Raw genomic sequence first — 27,802 nt, 5'->3', positions numbered from 1 at the left:
AATGAAACTTATTTCAAACTTAAAATTTTCAAATTTATTCAAAACAACTTCTAAATAAATAAGAGAGTTCAAAATAAATAAAATGAAAGTGCAATTGTGTAATTACATAGGCATGTTGCATTCTGTGCAAAAAAAAAGATTACCATTTACCGTTCGATTTTCCTGCTGATGGTATTCTGCCAATTTTCTTTTAAAGAAGTCGAGTGGTTTATTGACAAGATTGGGGTGCGTTGTTTCTAAGTGTCTTTTTAATTTGTTGGGTCTCATGCTGTCTGCTGCCAGAGGAGGTGAAGGTTTGCTTATTGTTCCGCTACAATTAAGTGCCGATGTTAAACATTTATTTCCCACATCATGGTTCCTCTTGTTTCCCTCTATTTGTGTTTTTTTAATGACACGTTTCTTTGTATGTGGTTGTTTTATTTTGCGTGTATGGTGTTTGTCAGTAAAGAAAATTATGAATTAGGATCTACACAAAATTAGACTAATTTACTCCCGTTCGCTGCGCCCCACCTGTCACGGCGTCACGCCCCACCCCACAGTTTGAGAATCACTGCCCTAAAGGAAGCATGTACAGGGTGAACAGAATCGGTCCTAGCACAGAGCCTTGTGGAACTCCATAACTAACTTTTGTGCATGTGGAAGGTTCATCATGGACATGAACAAACTGGAGTCAGTCCGATAAATAGGATTGGAACCATTTTAACGCTGTTCCTCTGATACCAGTCACATGCTCCAGTCTCTGTAATAAGATGTTGTGGTCAATGGTGTCGAATGCAGCACGAAGGTCTACGAGGACAAGTATAGAAACAAGTCCATTATCTAAGGCTAAGAGAAGATCGTTGGTAACTTTTAACAGTGCTGTTTCTGTACTATGATGCGCTCTAAATCCTGATTGAAAATCTTCAAATAGTCCATTCCTGTGTAAGTGGTCTGATAGCTGCTTAGCAACAGCTTTTTCTAGGATTTTAGAAATAAATGGTAGGTTGGATATTGGTCTATAATTAGCCAAGACTCCCGGATCAAAACTAGGCTTTTTGACTAAGGGTTTGATTACTGCAGTCTTAAAGGTCTGTGGTACGTAGCCTGATACTAGAGACACATTTACCAAGTCTAGTAAAGATGAGTTAATTAATGGCAGGGTGTCTTTAAGCAGTCTAGTCGGGATGCAACTACTGATGTAAATTCAGAAAGTTCAACTTTTGTCTCGTCAGTCCACAGAGTATTTTCCTAAGAGTCTTGGGGATCATCAAGATGTTTTCTGGCAAAACTGAGACAAGCCTTTATGTTCTTTTTTCTCAGCTGTGGTTTTTGTGTTGGAACTCTGCATTGCAGACCATTTTTGCCCAGCCTCTTTCTTATGGTGGAGTCATGAACAGTGACGTTAACTGAGGCATGTGAGGCTGCAGTTCTTTGGATGTTGTTCTGGGGTCTTTTGTGACCTCTTAGATGAGTCGTCGCTGCGCTCTTGGGGTAATTCTGGTCGGCCAGCCACTCCTGGGAAGGTTCTCCACTGTTCCGTGTTTTCACCATTTGTAGATAATGGCTCTCACTGTGGTTCGCTGCAGTCCCAAAGCTTTAGAAATGGCTTTATAACCTTTTCCAGACTGATAGATCTCAATTACTTTCTTTCTCATTTGTTTTTGATTTTCTTTGGATCTCGGCATGATGTCTAGCTTTTGAGGATGTTTTGGTCTACTTCACTTTGTCAGGCAGGTCCTAAGTGATTTCTTGATTGCGAACAGGTGTGGCAGTAGGTGGGTGTGCCTATAGGAATTGAACTCAGGTGTGATAAACCACAGTTATGTTTTAACAGGGGGGCAAACACTTTTTCACACAGGGCCATGTCGTTTTGGATTTTGTTTTCCCTTAATAATAAAAACCTTCATTTAAAAACTGCATGATGTGTTTACTTGTGTTATCTTTGACTAATATTTAAATTTGTTTGATGATCTGAAACAAAGTGTGACAAATATGCAAAAAAATAAGAAATTAGGAAGGGGGCCAACACTTTTTCACACCACTGTATGTATGTATTTGTGGTTTTTGCTTAACCTCTTTGCCTTTGCTGCACTCTATCAGTTTACCTCATTTGTATTTGTATACATACATACAGTGGGTACGGAAAGTATTCAGACCCCTTTAAATTTTTCACTCTTTGTGTCATTGCAGCCATTTGCCAAAATCAAAAAAGTTCATTTTATTTCTCATTAATGTACACTCAGCACCCCATCTTGACAGAAAAAACAGAAATGTAGAAATTTTTGCAAATTTATTAAAAAAGAAAAACTGAAATATCACATGGTCATAAGTATTCAGACCCTGTGCTCAGTATTGAGTAGAAGCACCCTTTTGAGCTAGTACAGCCATGAGTCTTCTTGGGAATGATGCAACAAGTTTTTCACACCTGGATTTGGGGATCCTCTGCCATTCTTCCTTGCAGATCCTCTCCAGTTCTGTCAGGTTGGATGGTGAACGTTGGTGGACAGCCATTTTCAGGTCTCTCCAGAGATGCTCAATTGGGTTTAGGTCTGGGCTCTGGCTGGGCCAGTCAAGAACGGTCACAGAGTTGTTCCGAAGCCACTCCTTTGTTATTTTAGCTGTGTGCTTAGGTTCATTGTCCTGTTGAAAGGTGAACCTTCGGCCCAGTCTGAGGTCCTGAGCACTCTGGAAGAGGTTTTCTTCCTGGATATCTCTGTATTTGGCCGCATTCATCTTTCCTTCAATTGCAACCAGTCGTCCTGTCCCTGCAGCTGAAAAACACCCCCACAACATGATGCTCCCACCACCATGTTTCACTGTAGGGATTGTATTGGGCAGGTGATGAGCAGTGCCTGGTTTTCTCCACACATACCGCTTAAAATTAACACCAAAAAGTTCAATCTTGGTCTCATCAGACCAGAGAATCTTATTTCTCATAGTCTGGGAGTTCTTCATGTGTTTTTTGGCAAACTCTATGTGGGCTTTCATGTCTCTTGCACTGAGGAGATGCTTCCGTCGGGCCACTCTGCCATAAAGCCCCGACTGGTGGAGGGCTGCAGTGATAGTTGACTTTGTGGAACTTTCTCCCATCTCCCTACTGCATCTCTGGAGCTCAGCCACAGTGATCTTTGGGTTCTTCTTTACCTCTCTCACCAAGGCTCTTCTCCCACGATTGCTCAGTTTGGCTGGACGGCCAGGTCTAGGAAGAGTTCTGGTCGTCCCAAACTTTTTCCATTTGAGGATTATGGAGGCCACTGTGCTCTTAGGAACCTTGAGTGCTGCAGAAATTCTTTTGTAACCTTGGCCAGATCTGTGCCTTGCCACAATTCTGTCTCTGAGCTCCTTGGGCAGTTCCTTCGACCTCATGATTCTCATTTGCTCTGACATGCACTGTGAGCTGTAAGGTCTTATATAGACAGGTGTGTGCCTTTCCTAATCAAGTCCAATCAGTTTAATTAAACACAGCTGGACTCCAATGAAGGAGCAGAACCATCTCAAGGAGGATCAGAAGAAATGGACAGCATGTGAGTTAAATATGAGTGTCACTGCAAAGGGTCTGAATACTTATGACCATGTGATATTTCAGTTTTTCTTTTTTAATAAATTTGCAAAAATTTCTACATTTCAGTTTTTTTCTGTCAAGATGGGGTGCTGAGTGTACATTAATGAGAAATAAAATTAACTTTTTTGATTTTGGCAAATGGCTGCAATGACACAAAGAGTGAAAAATTTAAAGGGGTCTGAATACTTTCCGTACCCACTGTACATGCACACACACACAGACACACACACATATATGTGTGTGTGTCTGTGTGTGTGTGTGCATGCATGTATGTACACAAATACAAATGAGGTAAACTGATAGAGTGCAGCAAAGGCAAAGAGGATAAGCAAAAACCACAAATGCAGGGAAGCCATGGTGAGATAAAGACAGTAAACAGCACTTCTGACAAATTCAGCAAACAATGGCCGTCAACAACTAACTGTAAAAGAAACTGACAAATAAAATTCCTAAATAGGAAGTCCACGATGCCTTTATGTAAAAGCATTGCCTGCAGCCCTGCAGCAAACCCTCCGATAATAAAGATGATGTTTGACATGTTTATTTAAAAGATCAACTGTTGTAATAACTGTTATTACTTTTTTGTAATGGTCAATCATATTTTCAAGCTGTGGCTTGTCAGTGCTTACTTCACCCATATAGGTCCAGGTGACCCTGAACCATCCCTTAGTTATGCTGCAATGGGCCTAGACTGCCTGAAAGCTCTCCATCGGTGCACTGAGTTCCCCCCCCTCTCTCTCTATCTCCCCTAGTTTGTGCTCTCTCCCTCTCTCTCTGTACCTTCTGCAGGTGTCCCTGGTCCTGGAGCTGTATATCGCTGATGTGCAGTTACTGGCCCCACCAACCTGCAGTGTCTATTTCTTGTTTATTGTTGCTGTTCTTTTCTCTCTCCTCTATCCACTCACCCCAACAGGTCGAGGCAGATGGTCGCCCAAACTGAGTCTGGTTCTGCTGGATCCTGCAAATCCTGTTTTCATGGTGACTGACCAGGCCAAAGTGAACCAGTGTTTATTGGATTGAAATGCAGGAATTAAGCTCAATCGTCTTCACATCAACTCAAACACACGATCACAACAAGCTTCTGGCTGATCTGATTGGCTGACTGTTGTCGCTCTCTCTGTGCGTCCAAGCGTCGGGTGTCTGACTGTTGTCGCTCTCTCTGTGCGTCCGAGCGTCGGGCGTCTGCCGTTAGTCGTTCTCTGCGAACAGCCCGTTGTAACTGCTGGTGTGCAGCTTCCCAGACCCTCTCACTTTCCCGGAACCAGAAATCTACTGCTGGCACATCCGAGGGCTCACCGGACCAGGGGAATAAGGGAGGTTGGAAACCAAGTACACATTGGAACGGGGTAAGTCCGGTGGAGCTGTGAACCAGGGAGTTCTGTGCATATTCGGCCCATCCAAGGAAGCGCTCCCAATTTTCCTGGCGATCATGGCAGAATGTTCGTAAAAAGTGGGTCACCTCTTGGATTTTCCTCTCGGTCTGTCCGTTCATCTGCGGATGATAGCCAGAGGACAGACTCACGGTTACGTTCAGGAGCGCGAGGAAGGCCCTCCAGACTAGTGATATAAACTGGGGTCCACGATCGGATACAATGTCCTCCGGAATGCCAAAGTTCCGAAACACCTGGTCAAAGAGGAGTTCCGCCGTCTGGAAGGCCGTAGGCAGGCCTGCAAGGGGCACAAGGCGACAGAATTTGTAGAAGCAGTCAATGATGACCAATATGCAGGTCTTACCATTGGAGCTGGGTAAGTCTGTGATGAAGTTGACGCCCAGATGGGACCATGGTCGGTTAGGGACCGGCGGGGGGCATAATTTCCCAGCAGGTAGGTGGCGAGGACTTTTGGAGACGGCGCACTCGGCACAGCCACGGATGAAACGCCTTACATCCCTTGCCATGCTGGGCCACCAGTATCGTTCCTTCATAAGGTTGAGGGTGGCGGTAGTCCCAGGGTGACCCGTGCCTAGGGAGGCGTGCACCGAATGGATGAGTGGGGTGCGTTGTAGACGAGGGACATACCGCAGGTGGGGCGGACACCCCGGAGGGGAGCGCTTGGAAGTAGAGGAGCCTTGGTCCGGGGTTATCCACTGGATGGGGTTGACGAAGAGTTGAGACGGGAGAATTTCCTCCAGCAGGTCATCCTCCTCCGTGAATGCGTGAAGGCGGGACAGGGCATCTGCTTTAGCATTTTTGCGCCCTGGACAGTAGGAAATCTTAAACTGAAACCGTGTGAAAAAGAGGGCCCACCGAGCCTGGCGAGGGTTAAGCCATTTAGCTTCCCGGGGGTATTGCAGGTTCTTGTGATCCGTCAGGACCAGGAAGGGATGCCGGGCGCCCTCCAACCAGTTACGCCATTCCTCCAAAGCTAGTTTGATAGCTAGCAGCTCACGGTTACCAATATCATAGTTCTGCTCCGTCTGGTTCAGTTTTCGGGAAAAATAGGCGCAGGGGTGCAGTCGGGCCGGGGTTCCCTTGTACTGAAACAGGACGGCTCCAACTCCGGGAGTTGGGATCTGGATGAACCAGGAGAGGGGCATGCGTAAAAGCGTATTTCAAAGTTTGAAAGGCCTGTTCTGCTCTCAGGTTCCAGTCAAGTGTCTTGGCCTGACCCTTCAGTAAATCTGTGAGGGGGCTGGAGATGGTACTGTATCCGGCAATGAAACGGCGGTAAAAGTTGGAGAATCCCAGGAATTTTTGTAGCTCCTTAATGGATGTGGGTTGAGGCCAAGAAGAGACAGAGTTCACCTTCTCCTGATCCATTTGTACTCCTCTTCTGCTGATGATGTAACCGAGGAAGTGCACCGAAGACTGGTGGAATAGGCACTTCTCGGCTTTAAGGTACAAGTGGTGCTGTTGCAAGCGATGGACCTGAGTCAAGTGGTGGTGGTGTTCCCGAGGATTATGGGAATAGATGAGTATGTCGTCTATGTACACTATTACAAATCGATGGAGGAAGTCTCTGAGTATCTCCTGCATAAAATTCTGGAACACAGCTGGGGCATTCACTAGTCCGTAAGGCATGACTCTGTATTCGTAGTGGCCTGTAGGAGTGACGAAGGCGGTCTTCCATTCATCTCCTCTACGTATCCGTATAAGATTATAGGCACTGCGTAGGTCCAGTTTAGTAAAAATGGTGGCTCCTCTGAGCTGTTCTAAGGCGGCTGGTACTAACGGGAGGGGGTAACGAAACTTTACCTTCATGTCATTTAGTTTGCGATAGTCTATACAAGGTCGTAATCCCCCATCCTTCTTGCCCACAAAGAAACTCGATGCTGCTGGCGAAGTGGAGGGTGCAATGTAACCCTGACGCAGCGCCTCCTGGATGTATTCCTTCATGGCATCTTGTTCAGGCAGAGATAATGGGTAGACACGTCCCTGTGGGAGTGGTTTTCCAGGAATCAAGTCTATCGCACAGTCCCATGGTCTGTGTGGCGGGAGCTGAGTGGCTTGTTGGGGGCAAAAGATGTCGCTGAACTGCAAGTACCTAGGGGGTAATCGGGGCGGTTGAGCCCCTCTGGGGCTTTCTATGGATGTGGAGTGGAGCTTTAAAGGTGTCGGAGTAGTAGGGTTTGGTCGGGGGCGTCTTGGGAAACATTCGGGGAAACACTCCTCCCCCCACCGGAGGATCTCCCCTGTCGCCCACGACACAATGGGGTTATGTTTCATTAACCAGGGGCGACCCAAAATGAGATCCACCGTGGCTCCCTCTAGGACCAGTAGATGGATCTGTTCTTCATGTAGTAGTCCCACCTGGAGAAGCAGGGGACCCACCCGATGGGAAACGTGGGAGGTTGTTAGCGGGGTTCCGGTCACGGATTGGACATTGTAGGGGGTTTCGGTGGTCATGGTAGGGGTCCCGAATTGCCGACAGAGGTTGCTGGAGATGAAATTCCCAGCTGACCCAGAGTCGATGAGGGCGGTAACTGGTATCACAGAAGTACCAAGGATTAAATGGGCCATAGTAGAGAGGGGTTTCATTTTGGGAAGGGAAGGATGGATCGTACTCACCCAGGTTTGTATGGGACGCACAGGGCAATTACGGATCCTATGTCCACTGCCGCCGCAGTACAAACAGAGACCCTGTCCGAGGCGTCTTTGTCGTTCTGCCGGAGTGAGGCGGGTGACGTCATTTTGCATGGGCTCCGGCACACTGGGAATGACCGGTAGGCTGGGAGGCGACCTGATGGGTGTGGCAGGGCTTTCCCGGGGGCAGGCACTAATATGATTGGCACACCGTATCGCTAGTTGGATGAACTTCTCAAGACCGCAGGTATCGTCGTAGGCCGCCAGGTGGTGACGTAGGTCAGGTTCCAATCCCTGGCGATAGGCGGTTAGTAGTGAAGGCTCATTCCAGCCGCTAGCGGCCGCCAGAGTTCTGAATTTGAGGGAATATTGCTGGATGGTGAGCGTTCCCTGTTTAAAATGATACAGTTGCTCACCAATCGAGGAGTCTCCGGGAGGGCAACAAAACACCTCCCGAAAGTGAGCGGTGAAATTGTCATAAGATTGGGTGGCGGGTCCTGCCTGACTAATAATAGTTTCTGCCCATTGCAGAGCGGGACCGGTCAGAGAGGTAACAACGGAGGCAATCTTCAAACTGTCCGTGGGGAACATATGGGGATGTTGGTCCAGAATGAGTTTGCACTGGAGAAGGAATCCACTGCACTCCTCCATGGCTCCGGAAAAGGGCGTTGGCCTGGCCACTGTGCTGGCAATCACCACCGAAGAACTGTTCCCAGAGTAGAATGTCAGGGGTGCCGGCGTCGAAGTTCCGGGTATGGTCGCGGGAGGAATGGAGCGGAGTTTTTCCTTCAAAACGTCCACCAGCTCCTGAAATGGGTCAGGCGAACTCATCCTGACGGTCTGTTGGTCCGATCTTCTGTTAAGGTATACAGCGGACACTGCGTAGAGAGGGTTTCAGGAGTCTTTATTTGCAGCGTGAGGGAACGTGGAGAAACGTAGGAATCTGGAGATCGGTGTACCCGAGGGCTGGAGGTCAATCGGCAGGGGGGTAGTGCGGAGCTCAGGAGAAACCAGGACGAGAGGATGGAGTCCTTTGAATGGCGGTAGGTTCTGCGTTGTCACAAGCCAAGCAGTCACTAACGAGATCGGACGTGCGTTCCTGGGTGGTAGGCGTCTTTATGGGCAGCTGAGGGACGAGGGACAGGTGAGACTAATTGATCATCAGAACACAGGTGAACTGGATCGTCTTACCGGATAGGAGGGAGGGTCCGGCCGGTCCATGACACTTAGAGTATGAAAGACTTAAAAAATACTTGTTAAAGCTTGTGGTCTTTTTTCCTCCTCATGGAACCTCTGCAAAACATTTTTCTCTGAAACAGTAAAGAAAGCCTACACGGGTGACTGCTATACCATTACATTACTCTAGCAGGTGCAGCAGTGTGACATCATTAACCTTTTTACAGCAGCGGCAGCCATACAACCCACATGCTGGATGCTTCAGCGAAGGGATCTAAAACTGACAATGGACACCAGAGTCATCCCATCTGTGTGTGGAGATTCTCAGTCATCCAGGTGGACTATCTAGATGGACTTCTAGTTTTTAGGTCAAAACGTTTCATTATTCATCCAAGTGGCTTCATCAGTCTGAGAAAAAGCTGGTATGGAACCTCCAATTTATCTCACAGGTTGGTTTCACTCCACCTCTAGTCATTCATAAATGATCTATGTAAGGTGAGAGTCTTTAGACCCACACTCCTGAGTTGGTTTCACTTCACACCTAGCCTGAATAGGCTCGTTAGGTGAACAAAGGAATGAGCTCAGATGAGGGTCGATAGGATATAATGGACTCATGTGACCCCTCTGATTCACCAACTGTCTGCAGAGTGTGTCCTCCCTGGAAGACATTTGATGTGTTCCTTTATTTCCTGGGAACAGATGAAAGGGAAGCCTGGTAAACTGAAGACAGATTATGTCTGATGGTGGAGATGGAAGTGAATCCAGACATGCCAGCAGCAGCCATATTGGATGAGATCATCACCACCTGTGGCAAATCCTAGGGACTATGAAGCTCGATGTCCTGTATGTCGACCAGCAGGCCTGAATAAGGAAGTCCCGTTTGCGGTCAGAGAGAAGCATGATTCGAATGGCAGCGCTACCAGACTCTGAAGAATGCAGGAAAATGAGCAGTTTACACATCCAGAATGGCCCATCTTCAAGACCTATACAACCAGCTGAACACTACAGAGAGAGCAAATCAAATCTACCAACTGGCCCCTTCAAACTGAAGTGTGGATGCTAATGGGAAGGCAAGGGACAGAGATCCTTGCAGCACTTTTCAACAAGGTCATCAACTCTAGTAAGCTCCCACCAACCTAGTTCACCAGCACCACAGTACTGATCTGGAAGAGCAAGGGCAATGTCATAATCTACTCCAAGTATCAGCCAGTCAGAAACAGATTGAGCTCTGTGAGTGGGCAGTGTGATGGCCGCACCTGTGGCCACCCACAGCTGAGACTGTCGGTAATCCTTAAGCACTACACATTTGAGTTTTTTTAGTTTAAGTTAGTTTCAACTTACTTTAAATATTAGTTGCAGATCACACAAATAAATCACACAGTTTTGTTGTATAGTATATTTAATAATGCAGGTGGACCATACATTGTTTTCTGTCTGTAGCGCGCACAGTTAGGAAACTTTTGTATCGTCACATTTGTAATTTAGTTACTTTAAGTAGATTGGCTAACCAATGTTTTTTTGAGTTACCAGTGCTGGGATGTCGACGGTGGTTGGTGCTGCTCCTGGAGGGATGTTCTGGCAGGTCTCGGGCAAAAGATGTGTTCCAGGAACTAAACCCTTTAAAAGGAGGAAGTGACTAATTGGACTGTACCAAGTGTTGTTCACCTCCTAGGGGAGATTGGGAAATTTATTTTGGGGTTTGGTTTATTTATTTAAGTAATGTTAGAATGGGTAGATGTGTGTTGGGTTAAGATTTTATTGGGAATATTAGGAGTAAGACTAAGGTAATATTTATTGGGGTTTTTAAAGTTTGGTGGTAGCTTGTTTCTTTGTTTTCCCCTGTATGTGTTAGGTGGTCTGATCAGCCACTATATATATCCCTCTTAGCTTATTGAGTGAGTCTTCTCTTTAAGTAGTTGCACAGTGGTGTTATTTGATTTAGCTTGAGTCAAGTTGTTTGATTGGTTTTATGAACTGATGGCATAATTATATAAGTTGGCTATTTTGCTTATTCCTTTTTTGGGAAATAAAAACCCATTTTGGATATTTTTGGTTGTGTCCTCAATTGTGCCGACTCGGTCCATGACAGCAGCAACTGGGGAAAGTCACCTGTCAGTGTTGCCAACTAACTTTAAATTTAATTTAGTATTAAAAACAAATCAGAAGCAGAAGGTTTGGGTTATATTCCAGACTCTACAGACTACTAACTACTAATGAAGAGGAAAGTCCATCCATCCATCCATTTTCTATACCCGCTTCTTCCTGAATCAGGGGAAGAGGAAAGTGAAAAATAGAAATACAAATTGGTGTAAAATAAACTAAATAGCAGCTAGTGCACTATTGATACTTTGTGTCAACTGCAGTGAGGCCCTGAATACACTGAGAACATAACAGGGCATCATGCGTTTACATAAAATAAATGGTCATTTGACTGAAAAAGAGCAACCCACAAACTGTAGAATTCGGAAAGCAGATATCTCTCCCGAGCTGAACTGTAAAGCTATGGTTAATTTCTGCCATTAATGTAGTAGCAGATTGGTTGCCAGCTATTTCATCTAATGGCAGCATGACATGGTTTATATCCCTTAATTATAGTCTGATTATTGCCTGCCTCGGCTGTTCTGGAGAAAGCCGGGGGTGTGGATGAGCACTGTCAGCTCTTTCTTCCCAAAGTCTCTGAATTGCAGTTTCAGTGGTTAAGTGTAACATATGGAAAGCCTTTAATGATTCCTGCACTTTCCCAAGCAGAACAATCATGCTGTTCTTAGAAGCCTAATGCTGGGCCTGTCTGTCACAGTAAGTTGTGCAGCCAGTCACTGTCATACAAATGGCAGGGCTTACTGAAACACCCAGCACTACGAATGCTTAAGACAATATGACACAATAAATTGACAGGCTGTTTAACAGTCAGCTTTAGAGTGTCTTCTTGATTACAAGAATACTTTGTTAATATACCCGATCCTTCAGATTAGGAGAAAGTTGTTCTATGTGTTAAGTGGTTAAAAGAGGTTATACATCTCAGCTGATGTGGGAATGACTCTGAATCCCCAAGGAAGAGCTGGAAATAGTAGCTGGGGTGACATGAGACATGAGACATCTGGACTGCCTCACTGAACCTGCTGCCACTGTGACCTGATCTTGGATAAGAGGTGGATTGCTGAAAGATGGAAGGAGGAAAAAAATGTAAAAATGAATTGGTAATTTAGATTCATTAAAGGAAGTTCACTAATGCAGTTCTTACTGATAAGGTGGATAAGACAGGCAGCAGGAAGAAGGAATTAGTTAAAGAGAGACTTACCTGATTTTCAACTAGACTCCTGTATTTCAACATTAAACTTTACCTATATGAAGAGTGCTTTTTAACCGCTTCCAAATACATCTGCCAGATCACATCGTTATCATCACTCAATGGAAAGCAGAAGTGCAGCTCCATGTCAATGATCAAAACTGTCTATAAAAAAGAAAATCCAAAAACTTCAGCTTGTCTCTCATTAAGTAGAAGTTGGCATTGAACCCTAGACATGGACATGGACTCAATGCATTTTGGGATTTTTTTTAACCTAGTGAGCTTTTGGATATCAGTTGTCCTTTTCTCTTGGACCATAAGACATTAATGGCTTTTTTTCTCAGTTTGAGCACACAAAGGGCCTGGTTGGATCATCTATGTAACAGTGCATTATTTCTTTTTAAGGTCATCACTACCAACAGCCAATACCTTGAGTCTCTAACAAATGAAATATATATCTTCATTGATCTTTTGAATGTATAAATGGCATATAAACAATTAAATACTATCAGCAGCAACCAATTTAGTTTACAAATGTCCGTGTGCAGCATCACAGTGTCAAAAGCTTCTCAAAATTTAGGTGGGATGTTTTTTTTACTTTTGTCTATTTTTTATTGTTTTGTAGTAATAACAAATTGCCTATCCTTGCATTCTTTTAATGTGAACAATACTGTACAATACTGTTGTCATACCTACTGTAAGTCAACCAATCAGATTTAATGAATTTTCATGTTACAATTCATCAAAGAGGGTATAAATCTTATACAGTAATGAACATGAACATGAACATTCGCTATATGAATTTAAGAAGAAATTAAAAATTAAATTCATTTCCTATAAGGGAAATTTGGAGGAGCTTCTCTTTCCACTCACCCCAACCGGTCGAGGCAGATGGCCGCACAAACTGAGCCTGGTTCTGCTGGAGGTTTTTTCTTCTGTTAAAGGGAGTTTTTCCTCTCCACTGTCACCAAGTGCTTGCTCATAAGGGATTTGTTGGGTTTTTAGTTTTTGTAAAATGCCTTGAGATGATTTGTATTGTGATTTGGTACTATACAAATAAAACAGTACATGTTTTAATGTAAGACCGCATGTTCCTTCTCCTGTCTGGTGTTATTTATGTCAGAGGTATGGGCATGACTATGGAAAGTATTATAGTAGAGGTGTGTATTGCAGTTGTGGAAGAGGCTAAAGAGCAGCTTGTGGAGAGTGTTATGTTAGGGAGCAAGCCAGGGAGACAAACATTCATTCTTTCTTTGAAAACTCATTGATTTCTGGACTCCTCCAACATTAATATGTAGCATACCCTCAATTCTCCACTGTCTGCCTGGTGTGCTCTACCCTGCATCTTTGTGGTGTCTTTGTTAGAATCAGAACTTACGTGGCAGCAGCTCAGAGCAATGGTCCTGGTATTCTGCATTCTTGGTTTTGTCATGAGGCGACTGGGCGCCTCATTTGCCCTTTATTCCCTCTTGTGTCTTTTCCCCTTTTTCTTTCTGGGCTTCTATGTAAAATACCTTGAAAGTATTTCATTGGGACTTGGTGCTATAAAAATTGAAATTTTTTGAAAATTTAAGCTTTGTCAAAGGTCTAATCAGTCTTTTAAAATATTTAAAATAGTTTTTAAGTATTGTTTTTTCTTAGCTATGGAGTGATGGAAGTGTCCAAGTTTTAGTTACAAGGAACAGGCTTTTTGCAGAGTTCTTTCACCTTCACATTTTCCCTGAGTCTGCTGTTTGTGTGGTACATTATTTATCTGCCATTGACCATTGGTCTGTTGTGGCTGAAACATCAATATAAGGGTTTAAAATGAAAATAAATGGTTTAAACTGAAATGTTTCCTGCTGTAAAATATTATAAATAAACCCATAAATGTCACTGTGCCTCTGACTCTGCTATTTATTCTAAAAAGGATGTTATTCATGTCCTTCCAGTGTCATGATGTTTGAAAGTGGAAATTCTACAACTACTGGTAATATCAACAGCAGCCCTGTACATCTTTCTTCTGTCAGGATTACGAAATTAATATTAAAGAAGAAACCTTGGAGTTATTCTAGATCTTAGTTTCAAACCACACTGAACATGTGACCAGGACTGCTTACTATCACACTGCCCGAGTCAGACCCTTTCTCTCTCGAGCCAACACCTGCACGCCTTCATCACCAGCAGAACTGATTACCGTAATGCTCTCTTATCTGGCCTCCCTAAAGAGAACTTGCATCTATTACAACTCCTCCAGAACTCAGCTGCACGTGTCCTGACCAAGGCCAGAAGGAGATTCACATCACTCCTATTTAAAGTGCCTGCACTGGCTGCCAATCAGTTTCAGGATAGATTTTAAGATTCTTTTATTGAGTTTTAAAGCTCTGAATGGTCTCAGTCCTTATTTATTAGCATTGCTTTCACCTTATGAACCCTCCTGGGTGCTCAGGACCTCAGGCACTGGCGTCTTAACTGTTCGCACCATTAGGACAAAAACCCATGGTGAGGCGTCATGTGATTATTGTGCCTCTCTTCCCTGTAGACCTGTGAGGGCGGCTGCAACTGTGGACATTTTTAAGAACAGACTCAAGACCTACCTTTTTGATTTGGCATTTAATTCAGTTCTGTTTATTTATTGCCTGTTTGCTCACCAATGTATTCTTGGTGTCTTTCACATTTATACAGCTTACTTTACATGTATATGTATGTAGCTATATAGGAATGTGTGTATATATATGTATGTATATATATATATATATATATATATGTGTGTGTGTGTGTGTGTGTGTGTGTACATGTATGCATGCTTATAGTTGTATCTGTTTATTTAGATATAAAATATGTGTATGTACATGTTTCTGTAAAGTAATTTATGTTACAGAGTTCTATTGTATGAAAAGTGATTTACAAAACAGTTTTGATTGATTGATTGATTGAATAGAGCAGCACGGTGGTTTGAAGGGGCACAGCAAGAAGGGTCTGGGTTCGCAACATGTCACGGGCCTTTTTGTGTGGAGTTTGCATGTTCTCCCCTGTGCTTGCATAGGTTTTCTCCAGGTACTCTGGTTTCCTCCCACAGTCCAAAAACATGTATGTCAGGTTGATTGGTGACTCTAAATTCATAGGAGTGAGTGTGAGTGTGTGAGGTTGTTTGCCTCTATGTGGCCCTGTGATGGACTGCTAACCTGTCCAGGGTGTACCCCTGCCTTTCACCCAAAGAGAGCTGGGATAGGCTCCAGCTGATCCCTGGGACCCTGTTAAGCAGGTATAGATAATAGATTCAATTCGATTCAATTCAATTCAATTCAATTCAATTCAATTCAATTCAATTCAGCGCCAAATCACAATACAAATCATCTCAAGGCACTTTACAAAAACTAAAACTAAAAACCCAACAAATCCCTTATGAGCAAGCACTTGGCGACAGTGGACAGGAAAAACTCCCTTTAACGGAAGAAAAAACCTCCAGCAGAACCAGGCTCAGTTTGGGCGGCCATCTGCCTCGACCAGTTGGGGTGAGTGGATAGAGGAGAGAGAAAAGAACAGCAACAATAAACAACAAATGGACACTGCAGGTTGGTGGGGTCCATAACTGCACATCAGCAATACACAGCATATACCTTTTATTTATTGTGTGGTTGATTTTATTGTGTTATTTATTTTTTAGGTAGCTTTATTGTTTAAATGTAATTGGACAATGAACAGTACTTTGGTCAACCTGGTTGCTTTTAAATGTGCTCGATAAACAAAGTGGATATGATTAGACTGGAAACTGATATGTAAGGCATGATTAATTCAATATTTAAATTTGACTTGGATAAATTGAAAAAGTGAAGACCAGCATATGATAATGTGACTGCTATTTGAGCATGAATATATCTGTAGAAAAAGAACAGAAAATATCTCCTCTGAAGAAATACTTGGCTGGGTTGCACATGTTGCTTTTTAAAAACCAAAGAGGTTAGTGCAGACTCAGTCTTGAATGCAGGGAGAGATTGCACCTGTACAAGCGGTGATGTCTGTGTCACTTGGATGGCCAGTATCTGTAGCCAAGCATTTCCTTGAGGTATGAGATTGGTTGTGGCAGGAAAATCTGATTAGTCATCGCTGACAATGCAGAGACAAGAAAATTACTTTCTTGTGCTGACCATTAAAGAAAAATCAATTTGATGAATGTGGTGGGAGCCCAGGATATTTATTGTGGCCAGACTAAGGACAGGGCAGGCGATGTTTGCACTGGCCTTTTTTGTTATTGCATTTCATTTTGTTTTCAGGACACAAAAAACACAGATTAGTCTAGAGCAGGTTTAGGATATATTACGCCTTTTATGTCACCTCAATTACCTCAATATATTGGTGCATAAGGAAATGGTGATACTTCAAGGTGAAATTGCTTCACACTTGTCTCCTTCATGCTGTCATATCTGTACTAAGGACTAAATCTGCCCCCCAGCTGCCCTCCCACCCCAGATCAACCCCCAAGCTGGTTTTGTTCTTTTTCTCGAAGACTGTCTGAGAAGTGTTGATTAATATCATGTAAGAGTAAAAAACAGATTTGTAAAATAGAACAGTAAAAATAGATTTGCAAATCTTTTGTACTGAAATAAAATTGTATTTTTATTATGCATAAGATCCCCCACATATGACACATTCTTATGCCACTCTATCACAACATTTTGCACACCCATGTAAAATTTCTTGACTGACACTAATTGGAAAGTAATCCTAGTACTGAAAAGCAAATCTTGATCTGCAGGACAGAATGATACAGGAGATCCTTCATCCCCACTGCCATCAGGCTCTACAACACCTTAGCCCATGGCAGATGACGACTGACTGCTCTCACTACTGTTACTGTAAATGTAAGCATGTAAAAGCTAACAGTGGTAATCACAGAACTAATTTGGCTGCATACATTCTGATGTTACAGCCAAAAACTCCTACTACTACAACTACTACTCAGCAACATTAAAAATGCTGTTTCATATATATATCATCACCTGATAAGGAGTTTTCTAAAAGATCAGTTTTCAGTGACCTAAAAAAAAAACACAGTTTGGAGTGGACAAAAGGCCAAAACTCAGAGAAAAAGCTACATTAAAAAAGTATGTGTTTAATGCTGTTAAACTTGTAAAGCACTTTCCTACACTCAAGTGCACACACTGGGGAAACAGACACCAGGGGCAACATGGGGACTAGTGTGGACTAGTAAAGCCAGGGATCAAAGCCCTAACAAGGTTCCTTTCGTTCATGGTCGATCTGCTTGTAATATTAGAGAATGTGTTCAAACGTGTTGTGGGGAATAAAATACATAAGGATATTTCCAATAATTAATTTATTACATTTGCACACATAGAATATTTGTATGTGTTTGAATTGGGGCTTTCTATAAAACAGTAAAGTCCTTTTATTTTGTAAACAACAGGGATTCAAGGTTGCTTTCCCACATTGTATTCTATGAGGACACAGCCAGTCAGCATAGAATACATGCTTAGGTACCAGTTATCAACTTATAAGTTTAAGATGCTATCAGAGAGCTTGTAATTGGACGACGCGGATTAATGATTTTAAGATTTTATATGTTCAAAATATGCCATTTAGAGCCAACAGGAGAGTGAACCTTATTTTAAAGATACATAAAAATAATTCAGGTAAAAATGTCCATTCATTTTCCTGTTATTAATTCCATCTTAAAAAGCCAAATGAATTAAGTCATGCATTATTCTCTTTAATTATGATATCCGTATTAGTTCTGTTCAAAATAGTGACAGGAGCTAAAAAGCTGAACAATGATGGAAGCAGCATAACCTGATCAAATGTCAGTTTTTATATGGAAATCTTTTCTAAAGTAATAGCACATCATTGAAGGAAGCTCAGACTATAGAGTTGTCTTTTTCAGCAGTGTTGTGTATTTCTGTTAAGCCATTAGTACACAGGCGAGATGAGAAGTTATTGAACCATTATTGATTGCACACCAGGAAAGTCTAGTGATATATATTGTCCTTTTGCAAGGAACCAGCAAATAAAAGTATTAGAACAGCACATTTGTAAGTATTATTTTATTTATTCAATGACACATCAGCACTTGCTAATACACTGAGTTTTTAAAGTGAACCAACACCTTAACCTAATAAAGGGCCTGTGCTGAAAACCTGACTGACTCTTCAAGTTTCAAGGTGAGCTCTGTCTTGGAAACAGCAGGTTTCCAATTACTTCACTGAGCAGGTTCCATAGCTGTGGATTCTGGTTGGACATATATTCCTGGTGTGACTTCAACAAGACAGAGGACCATGTCATCTTCAGTCATTCATGTATAGTATAGTTTAGTCTAAGAAGCTTAAGAAAGGACTGAAGTGGATGACTCAGATTTCACAGAGACAGAGCAGTGAGTGCCTCTTTAATATTTTTAAAATAAAATAAGTAGGCGTGCAAGGAGTACAGAGCACAGGGTACAGGCAGAGGTTGGAAACAGTAAAACAAACAATTGAAGCAGAAGTACACAAAGGGATGTGGACCAAGGCCGGATCTAGACATGGGCAGAGGTTGGCTTAGCCCACCCAAACCTGATTAGAATTTAGTGAAAGAATTTATCTAATAGTTTTCATTTCATTTGTGCATTGGTAAACCAGTTAAGAAGTTTGGCGGTAGTCTGCCCCAACCAATCAAATAACACCATACAGTATTTTCTCTGTTTTTATTGGCTGAATGCTGGTATACGCTCCACACTCCTGACTCACTTTCAATGCTGAGAAGCAGATTCAGTTTCTGAGAGAGAAGAACAGGAGCAATAAGAAGCAGGAGTACTTGCATGCGGTGCATAGATTTGTGGTGCCTATAAGGAAGCCTGTTAGTGGGTACTGTTGTTTCACAAACTCCATCTTTCCCACCTCCCCCTTCAAAAATAAATCCGCCTCCCTCCACCTCAGCCACCCAAATTCACGCCGCCAGTGGCAGCAAAATACTGGACCTAAATTTAATCGCACCGTCCCAGCCAATATGAAATAGCTACCCCAAATGTAAATTTTGGTCCATATTGTGGTCATTTAATGCTGGGTGGTACCGTTTGGCTTGAATACAGCGTTTTGCAGGACACGTGTTTTGGTTTCCCTTGTCGTAAGTTCTATATTGCTAACGAGAGAGATGTTGTTTTTATCAAATGGAAAGCAGCACTGGAACGCTATTTTTAAATAGACTCGAGCAATTAAACTTTGTCAGAACCTCTAATAAATTACACGTTCCGTTTAGAGGTCTATTCAGAATCATGGATTGTAATGTGTGTTAAACAAATGAATAAATAAATCATTATTTTGAATTTATCCTAATAATTGAGCCCACCCAGGATATCTGCCAGCTCACCCTTCCACAGCTGAGAACCAGCCCTGATGTGCACAATAACCCTACCATACATTCATTCATCAACTATACCTGCTCTTTCCTAACCAAGGACACAGGGGTCTGGTGGAGCCTATCCCAGCTCTCTTTGGGTGAAAGTCAGGGGTACACCCTGGACAGGTCACCAGTCCATAACAGGGCCACATAGAGACAAACAACCTCACACTCACTCCTATGGGCAATTTAGAGTCACCAATCAACCTGACATGCATGTTTTTGGACTGTGGGAGGAAACCGGAGTACCTGGAGAAAACCCACACAAGCACAGGGAGGTGCACTGGGTTACGACCACCCTAACCCAATAAACAACAATTAGACACTGCAGGTTGGTGGGGCCAGTAACTGCACATCAGCAATATACAGCACCAGGACCCCTGGACCCCTGTCCTGTCTCTCTGTATCTTCAGAAGGTAAAGAGAGAGAGAGAGGACAGAGAGAGAGACAGAGAGAGAGAGAGAGAGAGAGAGAGCACAAAGACATTCAATGGTGGCATATACATGTGAGGAGGGAGGAGAGGACGAGAGGGGAAGGGAAGGGAGGGGAAGGTTAGGATAGGGGAGCTCAGTGCACCGATGGACCTCGGGCAGTCTAAGCCTATAGCAGCATAACTAAGGGATGGTTCAAAGTTACCTGAAGCCAGCCCAAACTATATGCTTTGTCAAAAAGGAAGGTTTTAAGTCTAGCCTTAAAAGTACAGAGTGTGTCTGCATCCTGAACCCAGACTGGGAGCTGTTTCCACAGGAGAGGAGAGAGCTTGACAGCTAAAGGCTCTGCCTCCCATACTACTTTTGGAAATTCTGGGACCCACAAGTAGACCTGCTCTCTGAGAGCGAAGTGGTCTGTTGGGATAAAATGGTACTATGAGGTCTTTAAGGTATGAAGGAGCTTGATCATGAAGGGATTTGTATGTGAGGAGAAGGATTTTAAATTCTATTCTGTATTTTACAGGGAGCCAATGAAGAGAAGCCCAGAGTCCAGACTAAACAGGGTGAACTGCATTGTGGTGGTGGAACTAATTTGCATTGGAAGTTGAATTTGCTCCCTTTTAAAACTATGCTGAAGACGGATTTTCCATTGCTGCTTGAACTGAACAGCACCTTAAACAGTTTTAACGAATCATTTATGAAGTTTACAGACAACCAAAGTTTGAAATTTAAAACTTGACATGCAAAGGTGCATGTGCTTGGATACAATCTTAAATAAGTTTCTTTTACCTTGCATGCTTTTTTCTGTAGACTGTATCTTCAAAGAGGATTTATTACAGCCTAAAAGACCCTACTGGACTGTAGCAGTCTGTAACTGCTGTCCTAAATGTAAAGCCTGTTATCTTCTGTTCATCTGATATATTTTATCATGTATTCTTTTAGAATCTGCAATTTGATGACACAACTTTTCAAAATACTAAATTAATTCTTCCCAGAAGCAGCTCTATCCAGTTTAGCTGAGACCTTGCATTGTGGGAAATGTAGTCTCTGATCTATTTCCGTTTTAAAGTATGATTTGCCACTGAAAACTACAAGTTCCGGGTGTCCTAAAGCGGAAGTAGTTTGACAGTCAATGCGAGAGGATGGCTCAAGTTAAGAAAAGAAAACTAGATAAAACGCGACAGGACACGCTTTATTTCGACAGTTATTCCGATGTCACCATCCACGAAGAAATGATAGCGGACCACGTCCGAACTAGCACGTACCGGGCGGCCATAATGAAGAACATCGAGTCCCTTCGGGGTAAAGTGGTCCTAGACGTCGGTGCGGGAACCGGTCTCTTGAGCGTTTTCTGCGTCCAGGCCGGCGCCAGGAAAGTGTACGCGGTCGAAGCGTGCTCTATCGCCGAGCAGGCTGTGAAGGTGGTCCGCCAGAACAGCATGGAGGGCCGGATAGACGTGATCCGGGGCGCGGTGGAGACGGTGGAGCTGCCAGAGGCGGTGGACGCGATAGTGAGCGAGTGGATGGGGTACGCGCTCCTGCACGAGTCCATGCTCAACTCCGTCCTGTACGCACGGGACAAGTGGCTGAAGTCGGGCGGCCTCATCCTGCCCAGCAGAGCCGAGCTCTACATCGCACCCGTCGCCGACCCGGTGGTGGAGGACCGCTTGCAGTTCTGGGACACCGTCAAAGACCAGTACGGTGTCGACATGACCTGCATGTCCGACTTCGCCCGCAAGTGCATCATGAACTCCGACATCAGGGTGAACTCTGTGACCGTCGAGGACGTGCTCGCCCATCCGGCCCGCTTCGCTGAACTGGACCTGAGCTCTGTCTCAGTGGAGGAGCTGCGCTCGGTTAAGGGACCGTTCAGGTGCACGTCGTTCGGCGCGGCGGCAGTGAACGCTTTCTGTGTCTACTTCACGGTCACTTTCCCGTGCGCGGACAAGCCGATCGTGCTCTCCACGTCGCCATTCAAAGCGGAGACTCACTGGAAGCAAGCGCTGCTGTACCTGGACGCTCCGGTGGATGTGGTGCAGGATACGGTGGTTGCCGGGACGGTCAGCATGTATCCTTCCGAGGATAGCATTAGACACATCTGTATCCATGTGGACTACACTATAGGAGAGCAGAAACCACAGTCCAAGACTTTTTCCATCCCTGACTGGAGCTCGGAGACTCTGCCATAACGTGTCAGCAGCCCTGGACTCTGCTTATTGTGAGTTTCCAGCTGATGCGTTTACCTGTTGGGTTAATGCATTGCATTTAGGGGATTGCTGTGTGCAGATGGAACAGAGGGCTTCATTTAGATGATGAACTGCCTGTCTCGGTCAGCTCTGTCTCCTCAGCACCATCAGTCCACAGCTTTGTTCTGTACTGGTCTGTCTTATTAAAGAAGGGAAGTGGAGACTGTGCTGTCCTGAAACACATGAACATCTGTGTTTGCTGCTGAATAAACAGCAGACACAGGTTAACTGAGTTTAAAGGGACAGTCTCACCACTGCTTGGCTGATGCCATGGTGACAGCTAAACACAGTAACAGTGACCATACATGGAAAACTGTCTGCATGGACTTACTGGTTACCAACAGGCGGAACCTGCAGTTTAATAATATACTGTATCAGCGTGAATGTGTTGATCCTTTTTATTCATACTAAGATGACTGGCTTACTTTATTATTATTATTGTTTTTTACTGCATTTTATTTGTACTTGGTGTGTGATTATAGGTTGAGTTGCTTCTGGTTCTTAGGGTCCTTGTGTGTGTGTGTGTGCGTGTGTGTGTCGTGGCCTGTACCCAACATATACAGTTGTGGACAACACTCAGGAGTTTATTGTCATTTTTGTTCAGAGAACACAATAAACTCTCTTCACCTGCTCATATGCCAGTCTTTTATTTTTGAGACGAGCGTTTTTTAAGTGTGTGGACTGAAGACTCAGGCACAGTTCGGCCACAACAGCTGGTTTTTTACCATCAGTCTGTATGTCGATGTGAAGCATCTCTCAATAAAAATAATAGGTTTGGAGATGTGTGTCTTATGTTTATACGTCTTTTCACATCAAAGAAGATTGAGTTTTAATTCAGATTTAACTTCAGGAAAAGCTAAAAATGTCAGTATGGAATAATGTTGTCACTTGTCCATATCTTCATTGTTCAACAGATCGGTGTCAGTAGGTGAACCCACTGAGCAGGACCAAGGTCAGGTGGAGATACAGTGATTCATCCTGAAATCTTTATCAAGTTATCATGACAGAATATGAGTCCCGGACTGCGATTGTAGGCGGGTTTTGACAGTGTGCCCCAGTTGCTAACTTTGCTATAACACTGACTCAGTGTTAATTCAGCTATATGGTTATGCAAACTTAATGCAGCAATGGCAGGAAACTATATATAAACATCCATCCACCTACAGTATCTATACCACTCATCCTGTAGAGCAGTGGTTGCCAACCTTCTCCTTAAAGGGGCCCATTTTACTCATTTACATTTTGACCCAGCTCTGTCAGTCACTTGCACAATTAAAAATACTGACATGACATTTTCCGTGGCTCTATGGATATTTCAGACTTTATTGATCCCAGATGTAGTGAACTCCTTTTTACAATCCAGAAGACCTACCCTAGAGGAATTTACTGTTGTGCAACTGATAACCCAGGGACCAGTGACCTGTGAATGCCACTGCAAGTTTCGTTATAAAAAGATTCTGTTTCCTTAAACTAGTAAATTCTAGAATTTTAAATTTGACAGTCACATTACGCACAGTCCATGATTAACGCGATTCCATTTTTTAATCGATTGACAGCACTAGTCTTTGGGAAAGACATTGAACTCCAGTTTCCCCCAGTATGAATGTGTGAGTGAGTGGGTGAATGGACAAATAGTGTAAAAGTGAACTTGAATGTAGAAAAGGGCTAAACAAGTAGAAGACCATTTACCATTCTGCTTCCTCACCTGGAGGGGAGAATCCACTAACCCAGTTCGTGGCCTGTTGTGTTGTGGTAAAGCGCTGATACTCACAGTACAACGAGATTCAACCTCAGAAGTTGAGTGTGAAGGTCCACAAGAGGCAACACCAGAGAAGCTCCAGAGCTTCAATTTTTTAGTACATGTAGATTAATAAATTGCACCAATTCAGTTCTGCTCTTCTTGTTTCTTTGTGTTGTGAAACAATGAAGTCCCTGTTTGTAGAACTTTACTGACTATTTTGTAAGTCATTTAAGAAATAAGTATCCATATCAATTATATTCAGTTTTGGCTCCCTATAGCCTATAGGACCCGGTGCTTCAGAGGAAATCCTTCACCAAAACATTACAGGGTCCTTTTGCCTCAAGCCTAGACATTCCCATCACAAGCTGCATTCACTTTCAGATCATGCTGACCAAACACACACGTCTGTTTCTTTGCCTGTGTTAAACTGATGAGGCCATGAAACAGCAACAGGATCAATGCATGAGCCTCCACATTTAGAGAGGAGCTGTGCACCTGTGTGAAACAGCAGCGGTAACTCGGTTAGTTCAATCTGCTGCTTCCTCTGTAGAATCACAGGAGCCTACTGTTTCCTACTTCTACTTTGGCACTTGTGGGAATTATTACTTTTATTACATTACAGCTTAAGGTATAAGGCAGTATTAGATTACTTTTATCATATTATAGATTAAACTTTAATGCATTATTACAGTATACTCATGAAGCATTTTGGTATGTGTGAAACAGTAGCAGTTTAGACATGAACTTGTTTTTCAGTAATTGCAAGGTTTCTTATAGGGCAAGAAGTGGACTAGACATAACATCAGATAGGATGTGCCTGTTGCTTTTGTTGTTGTACTCTGTCTTACAGGGCAGGTTGACCTCTGCCAGGAGGCATAGTAACAGTGATATCTCAGGACATCCCATCGTTCTCAACCTATGGGAGAAGAACACGCCAGCTTCCTAAAGATTGCACATTTCATTCTGTAATATTATCACTGGGTCGAGGGAAGAATAGTCAGTCAGACTTCGTGCCCTGACAAAGACTGTTATTGGTTAGGGAAAGTTTGACCCAGAGCTCTGTAACTGCTTTATTCAGTGTGTTTTAATAAACGGCTAATTTGAGACCACATTTATCTTCTCCGTTTTATCAATCAAACGAACACGCGGAACTGAGGGAGGACATTCCAGTTCTAACACATTGTTTGGCTTTTGAGTGGTTGATTTCAGGGATTTTTCCCTTTTGCTGCTTAAATGCAATAATACTGTAACTACAGTATTACTGCAAGCATGGAACAATCTAATCCCTGAAGCAGCTAAATAAAATATTGTCACTGACACACACACTACAGGTGATCATGTCTGCTACTGATTTTTAGGGTCTTATTTAGATTTCATTTTAGACAGTAGATGAATATGTTTATTATTTTTAGTTTTAGTCACAAAAACATTTTTGTCTCCTTTTTACTACAACCTTTTCGAGGTTCCAGCTGTCTCCACGTTTTGTAGTGTACAGTTACCATGGTTACAGGTATTGTGGAAAAAGCTGTTTAATTGTTGATGCACTGTGCCCTTTGTATTATATCTGGCATCTTTAAAATAATTTAATTTACAGTCCACATTCAATCTGGAACTACTTTTTCATTTTGATAGCAAGACATATATATCCACCTGGGAGTAAGATTCAAATGACCAGTGGTGGAAGACATACTGAGAAGTAGCAATCCATCCATCCATCATCTATACCCCCTTATTCCTAACCAGGGTCACAGGGATCTGCTGGAGCCTATCCCAGCTCTACTTCTATTGCCAAACATGTAACATAAGTAACACAACCTAGTGAAATCATGGCTACCAGACTGTGATGTTAGATATAAGCTGTTGTTTATCTGGTACTTGTGGTTGTGGCTAATTCATATACCTGTCTGACTTTTATTGAGTTTAATTTATGTTCCTGGTGAACTATTGACTGATTACTTGTAATGTTTGTCAGGAAAACACTATCAAGTGATCTAAAAATCTGTGTTTGACACTTTCTGGGTGGAAAAAGAGCCAGAGGCCTGCAGCCTAAATGCACACACACCTCCTGGAAACCTGCCGGTCAAACCACAGTTGGATCAGCCTGAAGCAGAATGGCCTGGACCTCAGTAAACTCGATCCCAGTGGTCAGATAAGTAACTGTGGTTGTGCTGATTGTCTCAGATCTATCTCAGTTGATCTCCTTAGGTACTAGTTAGCTGACATAAACTGCTGTTTAGACCTCAGATTCAAATCCAAACACATTGATTTAAAAATCTTTTTCCACCACTGCAAAATCAAAATTTATACCAGCATTTTTAGATATTTTAATTTGTTAATTCATCTAGTTTCTCTGTTTAATTCTCCCTGTTTTCTATGCAAATAGCCTCATGTATATTCCACCATTGAATGTCACTAACCTTGTGCTCTCTCTCTCCCCTAGTTTGTGCTCTCTCCCTCTCTCTCTGTTCTCTCTGTACCTTCTACAGGTGTCCCTGGTCCTGGAGCTGTATATCGCTGATGTGCAGTTACTGGTCCCACCAACCTGCAGTGTCTATCTGTTGTTTATTGTTGCTGTTCTTTTCTCTCTGCTCTATCCACTCACCCCAACCGGTTGAGGCAGATGGTCGCCCAAACTGAGCCCGGTTCTGCTGGAGGTTTTTTCTTCCGTTAAAGGGAGTTTTTCCTCTCCACTGTCGCCAAGTGCTTGCTCATAAGGGAATTGTTGGGTTTTTAGTTTTAGTTTTTGTAAAGTGCCTTGAGATGATTTGTATTGTGATTCGGCGCTATACAAATAAAATTGAATTGAATTGAATTGAATCTTCACTAAATTGGTTTATATTCAGTTTGGGTCTCATTTTCATTGTGAAAAAAGGTTGCCAACAGACACTTTTCACTTCTGCACTAAAGCAACTGAGGAAAACAAAAGCATTTAAAAATAATAACAAATAAAAGGTGTTCAAAGTCTTATCTTGACTAATAAACAAAAATCTTTTTACCAGTATTCAGTGTACATTTCTGAAAAAAAGCTTTTTTCTCATTAGAAGTACATACTGTACTGTGAACTGAAATTGTTGTAAAAATGGCACTACAGCAAGTCTAAATCAGAGCAAATATGCACTTACTTGATATACTTTATATTTTTGTTGCCAAAAAACACTTTTGTGTCAGTAAAGCAACTAATAAACCCATACATTTTTCAGTCAGATTAAATTCTCTTCTCGTAGGTGATGGATATGCAACTACAGGAGCTGAATCTCTTTTGAATATCTACTAGTGCCTGGAAAAAAGTCAAATGCAGCACAAAAGCATCCACTGTTATTCCCAGATGGGGGCTTTTTCTGATTTCAGCACTTAATGTTTAGTGAAGAATAACCAAATTAGAGGGGGAAAGCAGAGTCCATGACTCAACTGGACTGTCAAGTAGAGCCTTAACCTACATATATTACTTTATGGGACAGATTCACCCTAGGAAACAGGAAACAGTTGTATTGTTTAAGCAAAGCAAAATGTTACACTTTCTGTTAGGGAATTGAAAAAACGAACTTTGTGGTGTAGTAATGTATATTAAATTAAGTGTAATAATTTGTACATTGTATTATTAAGATTCAGCGACAACTGGAATTTCTTAAGTAAAACTTTAAATATATACTCACTTTATTTGTGTAATAAATGAACTGTGTGGGAGGGGTAAATTTTACTATGTGCACATAAATCTTGAAGTAAAATGAAATCTAAAAGTATAGAGTTGTTTGAATCCGCGCATGCGTCTTTGGACAAAGTAAGAATCCCACGATTTTGGATCAGAGATGGTTGGGATTGCCCCAGAGGTGCTGCATGTCTGGATTAAATCCAGTATAAGGTAAATTATTGCCTTTTTGTTTTACATTTGTAATAAAATATGTTAGTCCGTGTGCATTTTGATAATTTGAATCGTATTTGTTTGAGGCAATATAACAAGACATTATTGTTCATAATTACCTTAATGATGAAACAT

General features: G+C 42.7%; 1 protein-coding gene across 1 annotated transcript; it reads left to right on the top strand.

Moving 5' to 3' along the window:
- Positions 1-20,908: 20,908 nt before the first annotated feature.
- prmt6 (protein arginine methyltransferase 6) lies at positions 20,909-26,257 on the top strand. The gene is made up of 2 exons (XM_026305662.1): positions 20,909-22,039; positions 25,838-26,257. Exon 1 carries the CDS (start codon positions 20,964-20,966, stop codon positions 22,008-22,010), a length of 1,047 nt encoding a protein of 348 aa, XP_026161447.1. The 5' UTR covers positions 20,909-20,963; the 3' UTR covers positions 22,011-22,039; positions 25,838-26,257.
- The last annotated feature ends 1,545 nt before the right edge of the window (positions 26,258-27,802 follow it).

This window comes from Mastacembelus armatus, unplaced genomic scaffold, assembly GCF_900324485.2.
Source record: "Mastacembelus armatus unplaced genomic scaffold, fMasArm1.2, whole genome shotgun sequence".
NCBI classification, from domain to species: Eukaryota; Metazoa; Chordata; class Actinopteri; order Synbranchiformes; family Mastacembelidae; genus Mastacembelus; species Mastacembelus armatus.
Note: the sequence above shows the minus strand (reverse complement) of the source record. Positions and strands in the feature narration are given on the sequence as shown.